The 20,249-nt window shown below is 36.7% G+C and overlaps 1 protein-coding gene and 1 long non-coding RNA gene across 5 annotated transcripts in view; one reads left to right on the top strand and one right to left on the bottom strand.

Annotated features, from left to right (window-relative positions):
* CYYR1 (cysteine and tyrosine rich 1) overlaps window positions 1–5,763 on the bottom strand; it is a 114,554-nt gene extending 108,791 nt beyond the window's left edge. The window contains exon 1 of one of the 2 annotated variants that reach the window (XM_019729871.2): window positions 5,356–5,763. In XM_019729871.2, coding sequence (XP_019585430.1) covers window positions 5,356–5,428 — 73 coding nt within the window. In that variant the 5' untranslated portion in view covers window positions 5,429–5,763. The remainder of the gene's footprint in view (window positions 1–5,355) is intronic. The other variant, XM_019729870.2, reaches the window with a different exon arrangement.
* The window catches only part of LOC141570173 (uncharacterized), a 402,630-nt gene that overhangs the window by 132,544 nt on the left and 249,837 nt on the right, over window positions 1–20,249 (top strand). The gene's annotated exons all lie outside the window — the stretch shown is intronic.

Raw genomic sequence — 20,249 nt, 5'->3', positions numbered from 1 at the left:
TTCATTTTACGTACTCAGAATCTAAATCATTTGTAAGCATCTAAGTTAGTCTTCCTTCCCTATTAGACATAAAGCTAGAAAAGGCAAAGATCATTCTTTGAATCACCTGCATCAAGCACCATAATTAATAGTCAGAGTTGAATGGACAATGAAGGCAGGAATGAATGATCCAACTAATCCATCATTCAATTTGTCAACTGAGTTCTTATGTTAATTTGTAAATGATAAAGTCTTTGGATTTTACTCTCAATTCACTTAATGGAAAGTGTTATTGACATGAATAATGTCAACTGGAGATAATTTTTAAAAATGTGTATTTTTCAGGACAATGCATTATATGCTTTTCTTCCTCTACCATTTTTTACCTTGATAATCAGTTTGCCTACATATGGTAACACAAATGAGCCTGCATATTTTGTCAATCCATTTGGATTGGAAGATAAGAAGTTCCCCTAGATAATTAACTTATGAATAATTAAGAATTTATTTACTGTCAGATTTAAGAATCAATAAGCTATGAAATAGCACTATGTGAAGGGGAAAAGTTATTTTCTGATTAAAAAAGGACACATTGGAGCTACCAAAACCAAATTATTGTCTTTTTTTCATATGTCTTTGGCAAGGAAAATTATACCAAAAATGCTGAATAAAAATTACCCTGGCTTTTAAAAATTCTTTATTCCCCCCAAATAGCTAATGTTTAACAAGTTAAGGTTACCATTTAGTTCTAATCAGTGGTATAAATTATAATGGATATGTGAGTTTTAGGTACACGATTACGAAAATACTAAGTATAGTCTAATAATTTAAGTTACATGTTCAAGAATCACAAAATAAGCATTTCCAACTATATTTCTGAAGGTAATGTCAACTATTGTCTAAATTATATAAGACTTTTGTTTTCTCGCTAAAGTCATAACAAAAGTACAAGATGTTATATTTATCTACATGTCCATGCAATTGATTTATCTAGAAAGGAAAATTTAGATTTTGCTTTTAAATCACCTCCCTGCCAAGATTAATTTTTATAAAGGATGTGATCAAAAGGTAGCAAAATTCGTTCACCTTTATCAATAATGCATGGCCTTTGTACAAGTCCATATTTTCTTTCCCTCAATTTTATTTCTACCTCATTAATTAACAAACCTTAATGTTTTCTTCTGGGATGTGTCAAGAAGAAATGAGAGGGGGAAATAATTACCTTTGTAAGCTGCAGTAACTTGACTTAAATCTACTTGTAAATTTTGATGACAGAAATACAATCTAATGATTTATTGACAGTGTATGCTTTTTGCAGAGTACATAACACTTTCTCAGGCTATTTATTTTATCATTTTCCCAGTGAATGTCTATAGCTTTCAGTTTTTGTACTGTTTAATTAATTCAAATATTTAAAGTCGTCAGTTATCTCAAGCACTTAGCAGGAATGTTAGCTTCATGCTCTTTAATGCCATTAAAAGCTATTCAGATAGTGGGGGAGCTGATGTCCCCACTTATTGTGTGGAAGCAAGAAAGACAACCAGTGTGTATGTAGGCAATGAGGTGCCTTTAAAATGATGCCCAGGATAATAATATCTTTTTGTTATTGTTGTTGTTGTTGTTAGAAATATGTACAAAGTTTATTTTAAAGTAAATATATCTTGAGTGGGAGGCGAAGACATCCAAAGACTAAAGTGCATAAAAGTTGGTGGGAAGAGTACATGGAGAAAGTTGTTTGATGGTTCAATGGTACCTGGCACAAAATAGAAGCTCAAAAATATTTATTAAAAGAAATAATGAACTGGGCTAACTTACAAATAAGCAATACTGTAGTTACCATTTTTCCTAATTATTTGGTAATAAGCTTCTTTTAAAAGTGGTCACAATGCAATGACCATCATATTTCAATTTTTGAATACTTTAACCACTTTGTTTTTCATGACTAGAAAAGTGTGATGAATGTCTTAATTAAAAATAAAATAAAAGATTCCTAAAGGAATCTTAATGTAAGTGTAGATACTATGGTTTTAGATCACAGATGATTCGATAGTCGTCAAAAGAACTTGCCTAAGTATGAGAGTATATTTTCATAGAAAATAAGTTAATTTTGGTGTTTAAACAGTGATATCTTATATAGGGCTCCATGAATATCAAAGATTCAATTACTACTTTGTACTCTCATTACTATTATTATAAGGACATGGTGTTATCAAAATATTTTGAGCCAATGTTACAGGAAACCAAGCCCAATATCTTGTAGCCAAGAAGCTGGATTTTACCTGCAGCAAACATCTAGAGATTGTGTCACACATTGTTCATTATTTTTATGGCATTTTTCAGTGCTCTTGTCTACTTCCCAGAATTAAAAGACTGAAAAAGGCAGATTTAATAGCACGGCAAATAGAGCCACAATCACGTTTCCAAACTGAGGTTTCAACCACACCTCAAAGCTTATTTTGATGTTGTAGTTGCTTTCTCCAGTTTCTGTGAGTATAATTCTATGAAGACCAGAGGTTGGATGATACAGGAGGGTTTTTCCCCTTGTAAAAGAATGAAACATTCCAACTATCTTCAGAAAATCAATAATATTACTTGTAATATTCAAGTTAATATCCTTGACAATTAGGCTGTTCAGATTTTCTTCGATGACTTGAATTAAAGGCATGATGTGGAAGAAGCCTGCCGCCCCTGACCCCACCACAAGGAGTATGTAGTACAGGAAAAGAGCAGCTGGCTCCAAGCACTTGGCTCACAAATGGTTCTTGTAAGCTAAGGATAAGAGGGGAAGGAAAGGGAGGGGACAGAAGTCAGTGGTGAGGCCAGGAAGGCAGAACCTTGGCCAAATCCTGTCTTTGTGGCCTGCAGTGGGAGAGGATAGTAATATAAACACTTCCTTGAGTCTCTTTCCCAAAGTGACTCCACAATGTGATGCTTCAGGTATAAAAACCTTGCTCTTATTTCCTTAACAAAGGGAACATGAATTCAATGCACTTGCTTTGGGGAAAATAGTTCAGGTTATGGACAGTGCATCTACTTAGGTTTTTGTCCCATAAAAGCTGGTGATTCATTTATCAGGGTGTCTGAACTATTTTTATTTCTGCAGTGTGCTCCCATTTCACCCCACTCCTCCTTTCCAACTGTATCTCTTAGTTCCGACCAAACTGAATGATCTATTTTCATACATGACATCTCCTGGGTTTTGCCTTTGTTCACACTATGTCTTATTCCATCTCCTATGTTCTGCAAAGGTCTAGTTTAAAAGCTTTCCTCAATTCAATTTTTCTGAGCAAATATTTACTGAGCGCCATTTACGGGCCAGGTGTTTGGTAAGTCTCTGAGCAAACAGCCATCATCTTACATTCCTAAGCTAGCAATAAGGTCCCCTCTTTCGAACACCTATGGCACATGATTTTACCTCTCCTACCACACAGTCTTTTATACATAGAGAGAATAATGGGCCTACTTTATCTCCTAGATAAGATGTAGAGCATGTCCTCTGTTCTATAGGTCACTCGCCATATCACTCTTTGCAAATATTAGTTGAATGAGTATGGCGAGCATAAAAAGGCCTCTGAAATAGAGTTCAGGAATTAATGCCAAAGAGCACATTGGATAAACATTTCTTAATCAGAGGCAGTAAGTTTCTTATCAAAGACAATTGGTCAGTCTAGTGTTATTGGCTTGAGATGACATACTTTGTAGTTTACCAAGGAGGGATGCGGAAAGAGAGAAGAAATGAATTGAGAAGACACTTTCTAAACTAACCAACTTTGCCACTGGCCAACCTTGTGGGTTTCCTGAACCCTGGGAGGTTGTGTACCTAGCACTACAGGATGAAGAGGAAGGTTAGGAAAAGTGTGCAAATTAGAAACTTTCTGTTTACCATAAGGGATAAAACAGACAAAAGAATAAGAAAAAGTTGTGCAATGGTGTGGTTGAGTAAGGGCATTAAAATTTTATTTGCTGTGTTCTATTTTCTTATTTTTGTATTCTTTTGAGAAACAGAGGAGGTGGAAAGAATTACCATTGCTTCAAACAGACTATTAAAGATATTTTAACATAAAACTAATAGTAATGCAGTTGATCCTGTTAGTCCCTCAAGTGCTGAAAACCTTGTATGATTTAAGTAAAAGGAATAAGTATAAACAGATCAGAATGTGGCTTCTCCTCATTAAATAGGAAGTACTTTTCCCACTTTTATGAATGTCTGCATTTGAACGTTAGCATTTTCCCTATGATACAATATCTTTAAAATAACTTATAGAAACCACTAGTTTGCATTTTAATAAAGAGATTGAAAATTTCTATAGAAGTTATTGGGACTCATTTCTGGCAAGGATGAAAGAGAAACTCAGTTCCTTCGCTGTTCAGATAACAATGTTGAAGAAGGTCTTCACTTCAGTTGTAGTATCTTTACAAATATGAAAAGGTAAATCACAGCACTATACATAAATTTAGCATTGCAAGGTCACGGGTACCAACCTATAGTTTTTGTTACATGAAATTAGAGACATGAAAACATTTCGCAAAGAACTTTGCTTTTTAGCTTGTTTTGTGACTAAGAAACAGATGCAAAACTACATGTGTAATTAACTTTATAAGTGAGTAATCAATGGGAGGCCACATCACTTGGCTCCATATTAAGCACAAAACTAAAAAACTGCTTTGCTCCATCAATTATTAGCAATTCTCACTAAGAGTAATTAGGAAAAAGGAAATGAGATACCATGCATCTATAAACATGTGCTTAACCAAATCAAAGAACGGATAGACTCTGGGTGAATTTGTGTCTCTCAAAAACCTTACGTTTGACCTCAAAGCATCCCATTGCCCAGTCTACCACACTTGAGAATCATCTTCTAGAAAACAAAAACAAAGGTCTAAGGCTTTTTATTTCCAAAAGGGAACAACCGGAATATTCAGAATGTGGGGATGGAGGGCAGTAAGTAGCCTATACTGAAATGGAAAAGTTACCCCCATTAGTTTATTTGAAAACTTCAGCGATACCTCTGAACTTCAGGTGTTTTGTGAAAACGCTTTCCTCACACTCCTTAGCTTTCGCCCTCTCGCCCAGATTCCTCAGTCTTGGATACGGTTGGATAAATTTTACGCTAATTCCCTAAATGTGGGATTGAGGTTTCCACGTTGCTTTGCGGAGAGAGAAAGGAAAAGAGAGGGAAAAGGAAACGTTAAAGGAGAGAAACAAAACAAAACCGTGTGGAGATCGAGCCGAGGGTTCCTTGCCCCGCCGGGACCACACGATCTTGGCGCTGCCACAAAGGTCCTAGTGAGTCCCGCCCAAACCGCATCGTCCGGGATGTGACCCAAACGCAGCCCCAAGCCTTTTCCCTGCTCCCGCCGTCCAATGTCACTGACCTGCGTAGACGAAGAGCAGGACCAACTTCGAAAGCAAGACCCCTGGACACACGGGCAGCTTCCGCGCATCCATCCAAGCCGGTGGCCCGAGGTTGCGCGCCAGGACAGATGGACAGAGAGACTAGAGCCAGGGCTGCGAGTGAAGGGAGAGCCCGGAACGGGAAGGGGATGGAGGCGGTCAGATGGAGAGAGCGGCGCTCCCGAGAGGGGGGTCGCGCGGAGACCAAGCCATTGCCCCGGAAGCCTGCGAGGGGAGCCCCGGCGGCAGCCCGGGCAGTGCTGGTGCCGCCGTCTCTTTGTCTCTCTCGGTGGCGCTCGTGCAGCGGATGAAGGGGCAGTTCCTGAGTCCTGGGCCACCGCGGGGCTCACATTTCATCTCTGCCGGTGGCACCGACGTGGGCTGGGGGTGGGGTGGCCCCGACTCCTCCCCACGCTGCAGTTTTTCCGTCTCTAACCCTGGGAGCATGTCCCTCTCCTGAAGGAACTTTTTCTAACCTTTTGCTATGGAGTTTAGCAAGCTGCTTTTTCACCTTGCCCTTCACTCTTTTTTCCCCCCGTTTTGAAGCAATAGGTGAAGAAGAACCTTACTTTTTTATCTGTAAACAAATAGACGAAATTTTCAGGGTGGAAGGTACTGGACAAAGAAAGCCAGTGACGAAACCCAGGGGAATGGAAAGTACAGATACAGTACATGGCATCTTCCTGAAAGCTGATACAAAGTTTGTTATTTGTTAAACACCCCCCAAAATTTCAGTAAAGTCAGAAAAAACAAAACAAGAATGAACAGCTATCATCACTATTATTTAACACTGTCATGGAGTTACTGGCCAATGCAGTTAGACAAGAGCAAGAAAATAAAATTATAAAAATTGGAGGCAAAATTATTTGTAAATGATATTCGTGTATACATGGAAAATCAAAGAGAATCAACTATAGAGCTCTTAACTAGAGTTGAGTGACTAAAAAACCATAGTTTTCTTTCACGCAATTAAAAATCAGTTAGAAAGTTATAAGTTATATGGATGAAGGAATAAAAGACATAAATAAATAAATAGACTTCTGTTGACTAAAAATAATAAATAAACAATATAAAGATAAGTTTCCCAAAACCTATAAATCTGGGAATTAAACTGAACTCAACAAAAATACCAACATGATTTTTTTTCAAACCATTCTGTTTCTAAAGTTTACATAGAAAATAAACATGTAAGAATATCTATTAAAAAACGACAGTGAATGGGATAAGCCTCAACAGATATTAAATAAATTATAATATCACAATAATTTAGAAAGTTTTGATTAACACTAGACTAGATAGGCTCAATGTAACAGAATAGAGAATCCCGCCCCCTCACCCTCCCCCCCCAAAAAAAAACCCAAAAAACAGAGAGCTATGTAGAGATGTTTAATTTATGGTTAAAAAAAATGTATCATTTTAAAGGGAAGGAGGGAATAATGGGTTACTCAATGAATTGTGCTGGGGCCATGAGTAGGCATCTGTGAAGTTTTATTTCCTTTCATCAAAATAAATTCTATATGAATTAAATATTTGTTTAAATATGCAATTATGAAAGTATTGGATAAAAAAATGAGATGACATTTAAAGAATGACGGAATAGAGAATGTTTTCTAAGCATTATAAAAATATCTCAGAAACCGTAAAAGAAAAAAATTGAACAAATTGAGCCCATAAGAATGAATACTTTCTGTATATGACAAGCCAAGCATTTAACTGGCAAAGATATTTGCAATGCATAGGATAGACAGAGGCCTGGTCTTCTTAATATATAAGCAACTTAAAAAATCAGGAAGGAAAAGAAGACAACAAATAGAAAACTGAGCAGGGATATTAACAGATACATTTATGTCTTCTAATCTTCTGAACATTTAGAAGATGCTCATCCTTACTTCAAAAAAATAAAAAAATCAAAATCAAATTGATAGTGAAACGTTTTCTGTGTATCACATCAGCCAAAGGAGGAGAAAAAAATCAACTTTTAAGGAGAGCACTATGTCAATAGGTATAAAAATTCACATGCACATGAAGTTTAATTTAGTTAGATCTCCTCTAGGAATTTATCCCTATAAATATGCTGCTGCATGGGCATACGAGGATGGGAATATATTACCTCCAAAATAAATGTAACCTGAGATCCCTAGTGTGATTTATGCCTCAGTGTAAGCCCACCTAGTCCAACAAGAATTCTGGTCAATTTCTCCTTGTCTCCCACAGTTGATCTCCAACAGTTGATCACCAAGTTCCACTGACTGAACACCTAAACACCACTCAAATGTGTTAGCATTTTATCCTCTATTTCTGCCCTAATCTAGGGTCTTAGTGTCTCCCTTATAACCAGTCTCTCTGCCTCCAGGAATATTCTCTAGACTGAAGTTAAAACATTTCTTCTTAAAATTTAGATTTAATCGCATTCATTTACCTACTTAAAACACAATGACTTCTTGTTGCCCATAGGTTAAAATCCAAACATTTAATCCATGTTTTTTGAGAAACTTCATCACTAGGTTCTGTCACTCTCAACCTGATCTCAACATTCTGCTGGTGGGGGTGGGGGACAATTTCTAAATAACTGGAAGAATGGTTGGAAATTGGAGGAAGTCTCAAACATACAGGATTTTGAGTTCTAAAAGGAGGCACAGGTGCAAGTCAATGTTTGCAGAGCTAGAAAGTGGTATTGAGGATTCTTGGAATGGAAAGATGTTTGCCTCTACAAATGAAACTGTATGCAGAAGACTGGGTGAGAAGGGGTGGGGTGGGGGCAGGTATCTGGTAATGGAGGAGAGAGTACTCCTGTACAATTATTGCACATTGCACATAGCTCTGGACGAGAGTGGCTGTGGTCATGGATGCCAATAGAAAGCTGCTCTGTTGGTCAGAGTAACCTCTCCCAGCTTACTTTTGATACCAAAGAAACTTTCCCTCATATTGTTCAACCGAAGGACTGAGCAAGCTTGCCTACTGGTTCACCACTGCAAAAACATTCCAACTTAAAGTACTCAGGTGCATAGGAAAGCTGACTCAATTGACTTCCAAAAGCAAAGAAAGATATCAAGCCTTTTAATGAAATGTGGTACATTTGAAGGAAAAAAAAAAGTATGTATATGTATATACATGTACACACAAATATATATGAAATGAGAAATCTTAAGAACACAGCATGAGAGGGCATAAAAGAGTTTCTGGAAATTAAAATAAAACTTGATTTAAGATTTTTTTTAAACCACAGAAAATTATAGAATGGGCACAGATTTAAAAAAAAACCTTAGACTGTTAAATAAACTAGAGAGCATATTTGACAACATAGGGAAAAATACAAAGAAATAGAAATCATGACTAAAGATACAAAAAACACTAAGACACAGAGGAGAACTGATGTGAAATAATGTGAAGGCTAAAAACAGTTTTAGAAGAAACAAAAGTGAAAAAACAAATATCAAAGTTTATTTTTTAAATTCTGAGCTATAATAAAATTTGGAATTTTAGATTTAAAATGGTGAGTTCTAAGAATAACTTTCTTTATAAAAAAGAGGCGTGCATGTGTACATATCCCAGAGACCCATTTAAACAAGTATAAATTTCAAATCATAAATTTTCATATATAATAAAAAAAAGTTTACTGAAGAAAGAATCAGATAGGCATCAGACTTCTCATTTGGAATCTTGGAATTTAAAAGAAAGTGAAAATGTTTCTAAACTTTTGAAAGATAAAGACTGTAGTCCAAGAATCCTATTCCTCACTCAGATTCCATTAATAATTGAGTCTATTATGATGCTTATAACAGTCTGTATTATAATTTTAAATCATGATAAAGAGCTTACATGTCCAAAAGAAGTAAAACAGTTAAATGAATTAGGATGCATACATAGCATACATATGCATGCCTCCTTATTAACATTCAGTACTTTAAAGCGATGGGAAAAGTCTTTGTGATGTATAGTTAAAAGGAGAAATGGAAAAGGGAAACCGGAAATAACCCATGGATAAATAAACTGTGCTATGTTCATACAATGAAACACTACTTGGCAATAAAATAAAATTTGTGGTACGTGCAACAACATAGATGAACCTCTGTAACAATATGCTGAACAAAGAAGCCAGCCAAAAATTACTGTGTAATTTTCTTTATATGAAATTCTAGAAAAGGTGAAATTAATCTATAGTGACAGAAAACAGATTAATGATTGTCTGGGGGAAGGGGTAGGGAAAGGAAATTGATTACAGAAGATTATGAGGGAACTTTTGGGGGTGATGGAAATGGTCTGTATCTTGATAATGATGGCCGTTACTCAGGTGTATACATGTGTCAAAGTCATGGAACTGTATACTTAGCTGTACACTTAAAATGTGTATGATTAGTGTATGTAAATTATACCTCAAGGCAGTTGATATTTTTTTAAAGCTGTAGCTAATGCATAGATGGGGGGGTCAGAGTACATACAAACATTAAAAATAACTATTTTTATGACTGCTTGAATTCTAATTGTTTCATAATTTTCCCATATGGCTCTTATAATAAATGCTAGTTTTAAAGAGATGGCAGGTCCTTCTTTTGCAATATTATTTTATCATTCAACTTGTGTCTGGGGAGACTATTTTAAAAATACAGAAAAATACTCATGGACTCTCTAAGGAGGAAGCAAAACTACTTACTTAAGATCTTAATTTAGTAAATACATAGATATGTACTTATTCTTGTTTATAGTTTCCCAATATTTTACAATAAACTTGCACGGCTGTATAATGAGAAAAATGAGTTTTTAAGTAAAATCTTTTAGTCTGACTATGCCAGTTAGAGTGGCTCTTTCCTAACAACAAATATGAAAGCTTTTAAATACTGCTGCATTTTGAAAATGAAATGGTTTCACCTCTGGAGATATTTTCATTCCAGCCATAGTTCTCAAATGTTAAGATATAAGTTCATCAATGGACATTTATTACTATAGCATGCGTAATTTGGCATGCACTTGTATTATAGTTCTGACATTTTACATGCTTAAAGATGATGAAAAAGATATAGGTGATGTATGACAGCTGAGGAATTTTAACCTATGGTCTTATGTAGAACCACAGGGTTGGAATAGGACAGGACTTCACATATTGTCTAGGTCAATCTCCCTGTTTTGCAGATGAGAATACTAAGGCCAAATTACCAAGTCAGTAAGAGGCAGGGCAAGTTCCCAGGCCAAGAGAACACCTATCAGATTTTACTGTGATGTGACAGAGTATGTGAGAGCTTGATGATAATTCCATTTGAGTTCTCCCGTCCTATACTTTCTTTCTTCAAATAATTTATTCCGCTATGTATATAGTCAGACAGATCAGCATAACTTCTTGCAATTAGTCACTCATTAATAAATAAAACAAAAACATTTTATACCCATTTAGTCTTCCACTTGTGTCTGCTCTTCAGGTTCATTAAAAGATGTGTGGATGCTAAGAAAAGAAAGTGCTCATATAGTCACAGGTTAGATGAATGGAGACAGAAGAAAGCAAAGACAAAAAAAAAAAAAAAGAAGATAAAGGGAGATTGCTTAAATGTGGTATTCAGGGCATAAAACAAGCACTGAATGCTTATTATGTGCTAACAACATCTCCAAGTATTTTAAAATTTTAATTAACACTCTGAGCATCCTAATGGATACTATCATCATCAGCCACGTCTGAGCAAAATCACTGAGGCCCATCGTGGATGAATATCTGCCTCAAATCACCCAGCAGGGGGTGGTGCCCTGGTAGTGTAACTGTAGAGCAGAGCTTCTACCCTTAACTCTAGAATCTAAATTGTCATTCAAAACTACTCGCTCTTTTGGTTTTGGTGAAGTTGAAGATTTCCCCTTTGGCCATATCAGAAACAGGAGATAAAACACTTGTTGATGAGCCTTCTCAGTGGCAATCATTTCACGGAGCTTCAATAAAGCTTCATGAACCTCTCCAGTGTGAGACCTAGAAGCAAGAGTGGGAAGGTTTGAGGCTAATAACCTTCTGTAAAGCGATTTGGAAGAGCAGTTTGATAAAAATACTAAGTCCCACTGGTCTTAGAATTTTTTGTCCCACAATTCTTTGTCACACAATAATAATCTGCCATGCATGATGAATGGTTTTATTACAGTTTACAAAATCATCTCTACGTGTATAATATCCCATTTAATCATCTTAACCATCCTAAGATGGATTGTTTTACTGTTACTATTTTTTATAACTATAGCTATGTTATAGTTTAGAGGTATGGTTCTGAATGTTTAATGGCTGTTAGAAGCAGCTGCAGGCACTGGTAGGACACAGCTCGCTGGACCTGGCCTCGATGCAATGGGCTTTGAAGTTATGTTTAGAAAGCCTTTTCCCACTCTCAGGTGACAAAGGCATTCATGGTCAATAATAACATTTGGATAGTTTCATGTTATGCATTTAGGTCTCTTTGTTGTTAGGTGCATGATTCAGTAGAGTAGCACGATATTCAATTAGCATGTAGCAATCAGTAAGCATGTAAGTATACAAATCACACCTAATTAGGAGATACTGTATTTGTTTTGTTGGTGAAAGATTATATAGGGAGATTTGAAATCAGACGGCCACCATTGTGTTCTGGTTGGAGACCTGATGCATTTATTTTTAATAGAATTAGGAATTCTTCAAGTGGATAATATCTCCTTTGTGGCTGTAGTACAGAGACTGATTTAGAAAAACTTACAGAATGCTTCTGATTTAAAAAAATAAACTGAAATTCACTCTGCAGTGGTAAACAAATACATATGTGGCTTATCTATTAACAATTTTATCTTCTGAGCTGATAAAAATATTTCACAAGAGGATAGGCAAGATAAATCTTTTAATTAACTAAAGAAAATTCCCAATTTATATTGTTCTAAAGCAATATTATATTAATTTAAATTCTGGACAAGGAAATATGTCCATATTTTCACTATTCTTTGAAACAGAAAGGATGTATTCTCATTCAGTCTTTCTTGTATACGTATATAACTTTACATAGTTGAAGCATAATGTCTGTTGGATTTTATATACTTTTCCCCCAGTTAACATGGTATCCTAAACATTTTCAATATTTGTACCATCTTTATAATTATTATTGTCAGTAGCTGCTTAGAATCCCGTTAGATGGTTTCAGCATATTTTTCTTAACCCTTCCTTTATTGCTGCAATAGTCTTACTGTTCAGCCGGTTTCCACTTTGCTCATATTCAGTTTTCCAGGCATTAGCTTGAGTAATGAGATGATATGAGGTCCTCATCTTCCACTGATTGAAATTCTTTCATGTATTTCCTTTGCATTTTGAATAAAATTTAGATTTCTTACCATGTTCTACAATGCCATGCACAATTTGGTTCCCATCTGTCTTTCTGATTTCTTACCAGGATTTTGTCCTTCCTCACTATGATCTGGCCACAAGAGCCTCCCAGAACTTCTCAGAAATACCAATCATTTTCTTCCCTCAGAACCTTAGCTCATACCATTCGATCTCTCTGTAGCAGGTCTCTCCCCAAATCTTCATCTTCAGACACCTCAGAGGTCATGTCTCCAGATTCCTTCCTTGGTCACCCTCTGTTATTTTCCATTAAAACATTGAATTGGTTTAATATGCCTTCCAGATAATTCTGATGCATATTAAAATTTGAGAACCGTTCATCTAGGAAATTGCTATCCAATAAAAATATCACATGAGCCACATATGTAATTTAAAGTTTTCCACAGCCATGTTAAAAAAGCAAAAGGAAAAAGTCATATTTATTTAAAGATATATTTTATTTACCTGATCAATCCAAAATATTATTATAGCATATAATTGATTTAAACAATTATTGAGATATTTTTACATTATTTTTTATATTGTCTTCAAAATCCTGTATTTTACACTTAACTGGCCATCTCAATTTGGACATTAAATTTCTATCAGAAAAACTTATTTTAGATCTTAATTTAATAAAATGTACAGTTGAACAAGTAGATATACATACCAAAGTTTTTCCAAATATACTTAAGTGTTCTCTAATAACTGGATAAAGCAGCTGTTTTAAGATTTTAATTTAAATTAAATTAAAAATTTAGTTCATCAGTAGTACTAACTGTATTCTGAGGGCCCAAGAGATGCATATGGCTATATTAGCTACCATATTAGATGGCGCAAATCTAGAACAAATCCAGATTGTACTATAAAGCTGTGTAACTGAGGACTCCATACCTTATATAGCTAATACTATTACAAAATACCTATTACTGTCCCTCTCTGGCCTAGATAACTTTTTGCAACACCAAAGCACTCTCACGAAAAATACATTCTGTTTGTGTCTTCATTTTTGTGGCATCTTCCGTATTTATCTCTTAACAATGCATGTCATTGGAAATTGGAAGGGCCATAGTTGTACGTTGTGATCTAGCTGCAAGAGATTCTGAGGTGTTGAGTTTTTGGTGTCTTCCTTGGAGAGGCAGTTCTGCATGGGTGGAAAATTTTCAAGACACTGGAAGGGTCCTCAAAGAGTGCTGGACAGTCCCAGATGTAAGGTAAATAGCCATTGTTTGTCCCCACTATAGTGTAAGCTCCTGAAGTCAGGATTGCATCTATTCTGTTCATGGATATCTTATCCAGAGCTTTAAACATGATTTGGCTCAAATGGTTATGCAAAAAAATTTGGTTTGGTAAGTGAGTTTATGATTCACATCAGAGAATATGATCTAAGAAACATAAAACATGTTCGTTTCAGTGTCTAGGGAAAATCAGTTTCAATCTGACACTGTTGTGAAGAAGACATATATTTATCTGTTTGCTTTTAACCTCTGCTACTGCCAGGATGACTTTTCTGATATCTTCCAGGAATTTCTCTGGATGACAAATTAAAAATGGAACATGAATGATGACAGAGCTGAAGGGTAGAATAACCTTGAGTACATAGGCAAGAGTGATCCAGCTGGTGACTTCAAGAGATATGTCCGTTAGGAAGCCTGCTTATCCAGTCCCTTTGAAGAGAAACTGGGTTGACTGTGGATTTTGCTGAAGGGAAACGGCAGACTGGTATTGTGGTACTAACTTACCCTTTTCCTTCACAAACTTGTTGATTAGATTATAAGAAAGGGCACCATCCAAGAGTAATCAGTCCTTAGACGGGAAGCATTTTATGGCATTACTTAAAACAAAAAGGTAAGTTCAGCCTATTAGATGAATTCAAATTCAGAACTAACCAAATAATAAGGCAGGCCATTGTGGGAGCTGAGAAAACAGGAGGGTGATAGTAGGAGAGAACAAGTAACTCTAATCGGCCATTTGCTGGCCTAATAAACAGAAGTGAGAAGTAGGGCAAGAGTTAATTGAAATGTATATAAAGTTAATATAAATGTATAAATGTATACATATTGTTGTAGTCTATTTGGGCTAATATAACAAAAAATAGCATAGACTGGGTGACTTATAAACAACAGAAATTTATTTCTCACTGTTTTTGAGACTGGGAGGTCCAAAATCAAGGTGCTGGCCGATTCAGTCTCTGGTATAAGCCCGCTTCCTAGTCTGCTGACTTTTCACTGCATCCTTACATGGTGGCAGAGGCTAGAAAGCTCTATGGGGTCTCTTTTATAAGGGTCCCTTTTCTAAGGCTCCCTCCACATAACCTCATCACCTCCCAAAGACCCTACCTTTTAATATCATCATTTTGACGGGGGTTGGATTTCAACATATGAATCTTGGGAAGGCACAGTCATTTAGACCACAGCACATACGTACACACACATACACACACACACGGAACTGGCTGTTTTCCTTCTTTTAAAGTTCTCTTACTAAGTCTTCATATGGGAAACATTTAATTATATCTTCTAATTGTCTTTTGGGTTTTGAGTCAGACGTTACCTATTTAGTGGGTCTTCCCTAACTTCCCAGTCTAATTTTGTCTTCTTTGCTTCTTCCCCCCTGCCCGCTCACCTTTCATTTCTAACACATTGCACTTTTTTTATTTTTTATATAGTACTTATAACCACCTGAGCTAACTTATTTATTGATGGGTTTACTATTTACTATCACTTGTCCCCCTGAATATAAATACCATGAAGGGCAGGGCCCTAAATATAACATAATTTTTGTATACGCAGTGTCTCCATGGTCCCTGACATATTGTGGGTGGGAAATAAACATTTGTTCAAAGAATATGTGTGAAGTATACATTTATATATGACATATATAATGTCAGGTTGGCAGACAGGAAGGAAATACTGGAAACTGCAGAGACCCTGAACTCCACAAATAGTGAAACCCTTGTGTAAAGATCAAAGTATCCTACTGCCAGTTCCTCAGAGACATCTTGGCTCCTCTCATTTCCTGCCTGTCCTGAGATCATATAGTAATTCAGGGTCAAAAGTATTGGCATGTCTTGCCGCAAGGCTTTCCAAGTCATAGTTTTTGTTGATTAAATTATGGTGTAGAGGATCTTTCGTGGGTTTGTCATTTTTTCTTCTTTACTCTGGTAATAGTACTCCAATTTCTCTCTAAATCAGTGGATCTCTGCAGGGGAAATTTTGCTCCCAGGACATCTGATGCTATCTGGAGACATTCTGTGACTGGGAGGGTGACCAGGTGGTGATGCTAAACATCCTACAATGCTCAGGAGAGCCCCCACAACAGAGTTATCCAGTACCAAATGTCAGTATTGCTGAAATTGAGATATAATGCTCTCAACTATCACTCCATCCATTGTTTTTATACAGATGATGTAGTTTTTACTTTGACCCAAATCTATGGGTTTTCTGCCACTTGTTACAATGGAAGAGTTGGAACAGAGAAATCAAGTTAATACCAGACATGCTTCTCATTAACCAGACAGATTGATTACATCTGTATATCTACTCTCTTTCCCAAACTTTACTAAACAGTAATCAAGAATTAAAATTTTATCAATTCATAAGGTAAAAGAAAATAAGAGAGAAGATACCTGTGGACATGAGATAGTTATGAATTTTGGAAGCTAGAAGAAAGTGAGTTGAGGAGAAGTACCTGACCTGGCATAGGGCAAAGACACCTTAGCTTAAGTATATGCAAAATGTAATCCAATTGTAATGCTCAAAATTTGCAGGTATAGATAACATGGAAGGCAGTGGTATGAAGCAGAAGTGAAATGAGAAGGATTGGTTTAAAGTGGGTACATATAAGTGGGTGGATACATAGAAGTACCCATCTGACACTCTACATAGTCTTTACAACATTATTGATTATATTCCCCATGCTGTATTTCACATCCCTGTGACTGTTTTGTAACACATGAAGTTAATATAAAGTAATGTTGAATGTCAACTATAATTTCATATATACATGTATATATGTGTGTGTATATATATATATACATGAATATATATATATATTCATGAGATGTAAAGTACAGACTAGGGAATATAGTCAATGGTATTCTAATAGCAATGTACAATGTCAAAGGCATAGTAGACTCGGGGAGGGGGGGTTATCACTTCATGAGGGTTGTAAATGTCTAATCGTTATGTTGTTTTGTACACCTGAAACTAATAATAATAAAAAAGAAAAGAAGCTTATTAAAAAAAAAGACTTTAAAAAAGTGGGTGGGCTCCAGATCTCTGCAATCATGAAATGCTAGTTGCTATACTTTCCTTCTTCTCTCCATCCTTTTCCACTCCATCTCCCCTCCTACTCACATGAGCACTTCAAATGTGGACTCTGAACAATTTGAACACAAGACAGTTTCTGTAATCAGTGATCCCAAGCATGCCTAGGCTAATATAAGTGAGGGAGTAGTAATATGAAACAGTGATGTTGGACTCAAACCTTTTAGTTCTGGTAGGCCATAATGAGAAGTCCAAAATTCATTCTAAATATGGCAGAGTGACTTTCAGAGTTTCAAGAAGAGGAAATGCCATGTAGCTTTAAAATTTTACTCTGAATGCTATATAGAAAATGGATTATTGAAAGACAATGATATAAGCAAGGAGAGAATTTTGGAAGCTGTTTTTATACTCCATGGTGATTTGGATCTGTGTGATGGTAGAATAGATGAGAGTAATGGATGATTCACCTCCCATCATAGAGAGAGAAGAACAAAACATGCTGTTGATGGAATATATGTAGAAGATGATACAGGGGGGAAGGGGGGAAGAACAGATGAGTGTTAAATTTTAAATAGGACATTGAGGCAGATGTTAACCCCATTTACTGAGATGAAGAAGGCTGAGAACCTAAAGGTTTGGAGTTAGGGTTTGGGACAGTAATAAGTTTTGCACATATTAAGGTGCCTACTTAGATATCCAAGTGGAAATGCCAACGAAGCAATTGAGAGATCACCCAGGATCAAAACTAAAGGTATAAATTTGGGACTCATCAATATATTAATGGTGGCATGAGTTGAATTGTGCCCCTCAAAAAGATATGTTGAAGTTCTAACCCTCAGTACCTTCGAATGTAAATGTTTTTTGGAAATATGGTCATTGCAGGTGTAATTAGTCAAGTTAAGATCAGGTCATACTGGGGTAGAGTGGGCCCTAAGTCTAATATGACTGCATATTTAAGGGCAAGACCTGGATTAAAATATTCAAGGAGAGAATATATGCAGAAAATAGGGTCAAGAATTAAGCCATGAAGCCCTCCAACTGAGAGGATGTAAAGCATTGCCCCAGTTTCTGACTGGTTTTTAACTCTAAGGGTACCCCAGTGGTCTCTCCCACAGTACCCAGGGTTCCTCTCACATACATAAGCTCATGATATCTTAACTAGACTCTCCAGACATTTGTCATGATTTCCCCTGGAGTTGTCCTTGTGCCTCTGTCTTTTACAGTGACTCAGACCAATGCTGCCTCCCTAATACCAGAGAGAGAAAGGCTGGCAACCCTGTGAAGTACCACTCTTATTACTATACATTAAAGGAGTTTACAGATGTGTCTAGCTCACAGCTAATAAACAATGGAATCCGAACATTAAGGTCAGAGGATTTCAAAACTCATTCTCCTTAGTTACATTCTCACTATAACCTATTATGCCAATAATGAGAGGAGGCAGCCTTTACAGCATTACAAACATAGTGATATTCTGCTCTAGTGGACTCATGGACTCGCCTTCACAATATGTCATGCAATCCATGTTCCATATATAGACCTAATGATCAACCTACCTTCAATATGGGACACTTAACAAGGAGGAAATCTTGCCTTCTGTCTACTGGAGTTAATGCCTCTGCTCTCTAATTGTCCAGCAAGCATACAAGGCTTCTCATATATGTTCCCTCTTGATTACAAAAAAGATGTTATACACTTTAATGCAGATTCACCATCTTCCACTTCTCTATGACCACATGTCTTCTATTTCCACTTCTTAATGTGAGAAGTAAGCAGAGGTTCAATAATACTTCCCTTTTATAAAGTTGGTTCAAACTTAGGAAGGTACAGAGGCTTATTTACTAACCATCCAGGAGTTCATTGTGGAATTGAAATAGATCTAATGTTTTTTCCTTATTTCCCAGATTGGATTAGTGCTTTCAGTTTTAGTTTAGAATCTTTTTCCAGACCTTTATTTTCAAACTTCAACCAGCTTTTCCTTTAATCCAAGTTTATTCCGTCCACTTGTGCTCTGACTTCTATCTCCTAATTATAATCCTCCTAAGAGAATTTATTTTAGTATTTTAAAAATTCAATTAATTTAGACTGAAAATCAGTGGTGAACAAAAGGTCCAAAACTTAAAGACAGGATAAGTGTTACTGATTTTCCGTTTGCCTTAGGCTGCAATGTGGGTTGACATGGCACTGTTACTTGTCTTTATTTAAAATTTTAATGTTATGTTCCTCATTGATTTTTCTGCATTAGGTTTTTTAAAATTACATAATTAATTAATTAATTTTTATTAGTTTCATGTGTACAAAACTACATAATGATTACATGTTTACACACCTTACAAAGTGATAACCCCAACAAGTCTACTACCCATCTGACACCATACGTAGCTATTATGATATCATTGACTATATTCCCTATGCTGTCTTTTACATCCCTTGATTGTAAACCTATTTTTAAATTATAGTTGACATTTAGTATTATTTTATATTACTTTCAGGTGTACAGCACGATGGTTAGGCATTTAGTTCTATTTCTGGGGATATCTCCTCTTCTTTTATTTGGGACATGTTTCTTTGTTTCCTCATTCTGCCTGTCTCTCTGTGTTTGCTTCTGTGTATTAGGTAGATCTCGTATGTGTCTCACTCTTTGCTGGGAGGCCTTATGTAGTATGTGTCTTGTGTGGTCCAGTGGTGCAGTCTCCTTGATCTCCTGTGTGTGCTCCAGGAGTATCCCTTGAGTGCATTGTGTGTGTTCTCCTGTTGTAGTTGAGCCTTGATTGTTTTTGGTGTATCAGTGGGTGGGACTGACTCCCAGCTGACTGACAGTGAGGCCTGGCTATGCCCACAGTGTATGAGCTGCTGTGTGTGGGGCTGACCCCTCAGAGGGGGATTTGCCCCCTCGGGCTGTTGTGCCTATTGAGACAACCTCTTGGGTGTGCCCACTTGTGGGGCTAACCAGGTAGTGCTCTGATGTGGTCTGAAGTTGGCCTCTGGGTGTGTTGTTTCTGGTGTCTCTTGGGATGGGCTCCTATGCAGGCTAATTTCAGCCTTGCATGTGACCAGCCCATGGCTACCTGGTAGGAGCTACAAAGCTCTGTGTGGTTGGCTGCTGTCTGTGCTGGACCTGGAGACATGTGGGGGTAGCCTCACTGTGAACTGAGGCCAGCTGCCACCAGTATTGGGCCTGAGGAAGCTTAGCAAAAGGCCCATGGCCCCCTAGGCGTGTTGCCTACTGCTGGCTCCCCGTGAGGCTCAGCTGTTGAAAGAGCCTCCTTAGGTGCAGAGGCTGGCCTGGTTGACCTGGTGTAGAGAG

Source organism: Rhinolophus sinicus, linkage group LG01 (genome assembly GCF_036562045.2).
Source record: "Rhinolophus sinicus isolate RSC01 linkage group LG01, ASM3656204v1, whole genome shotgun sequence".
NCBI classification, from domain to species: domain Eukaryota; kingdom Metazoa; phylum Chordata; class Mammalia; order Chiroptera; family Rhinolophidae; genus Rhinolophus; species Rhinolophus sinicus.
Note: the sequence above shows the minus strand (reverse complement) of the source record. Positions and strands in the feature narration are given on the sequence as shown.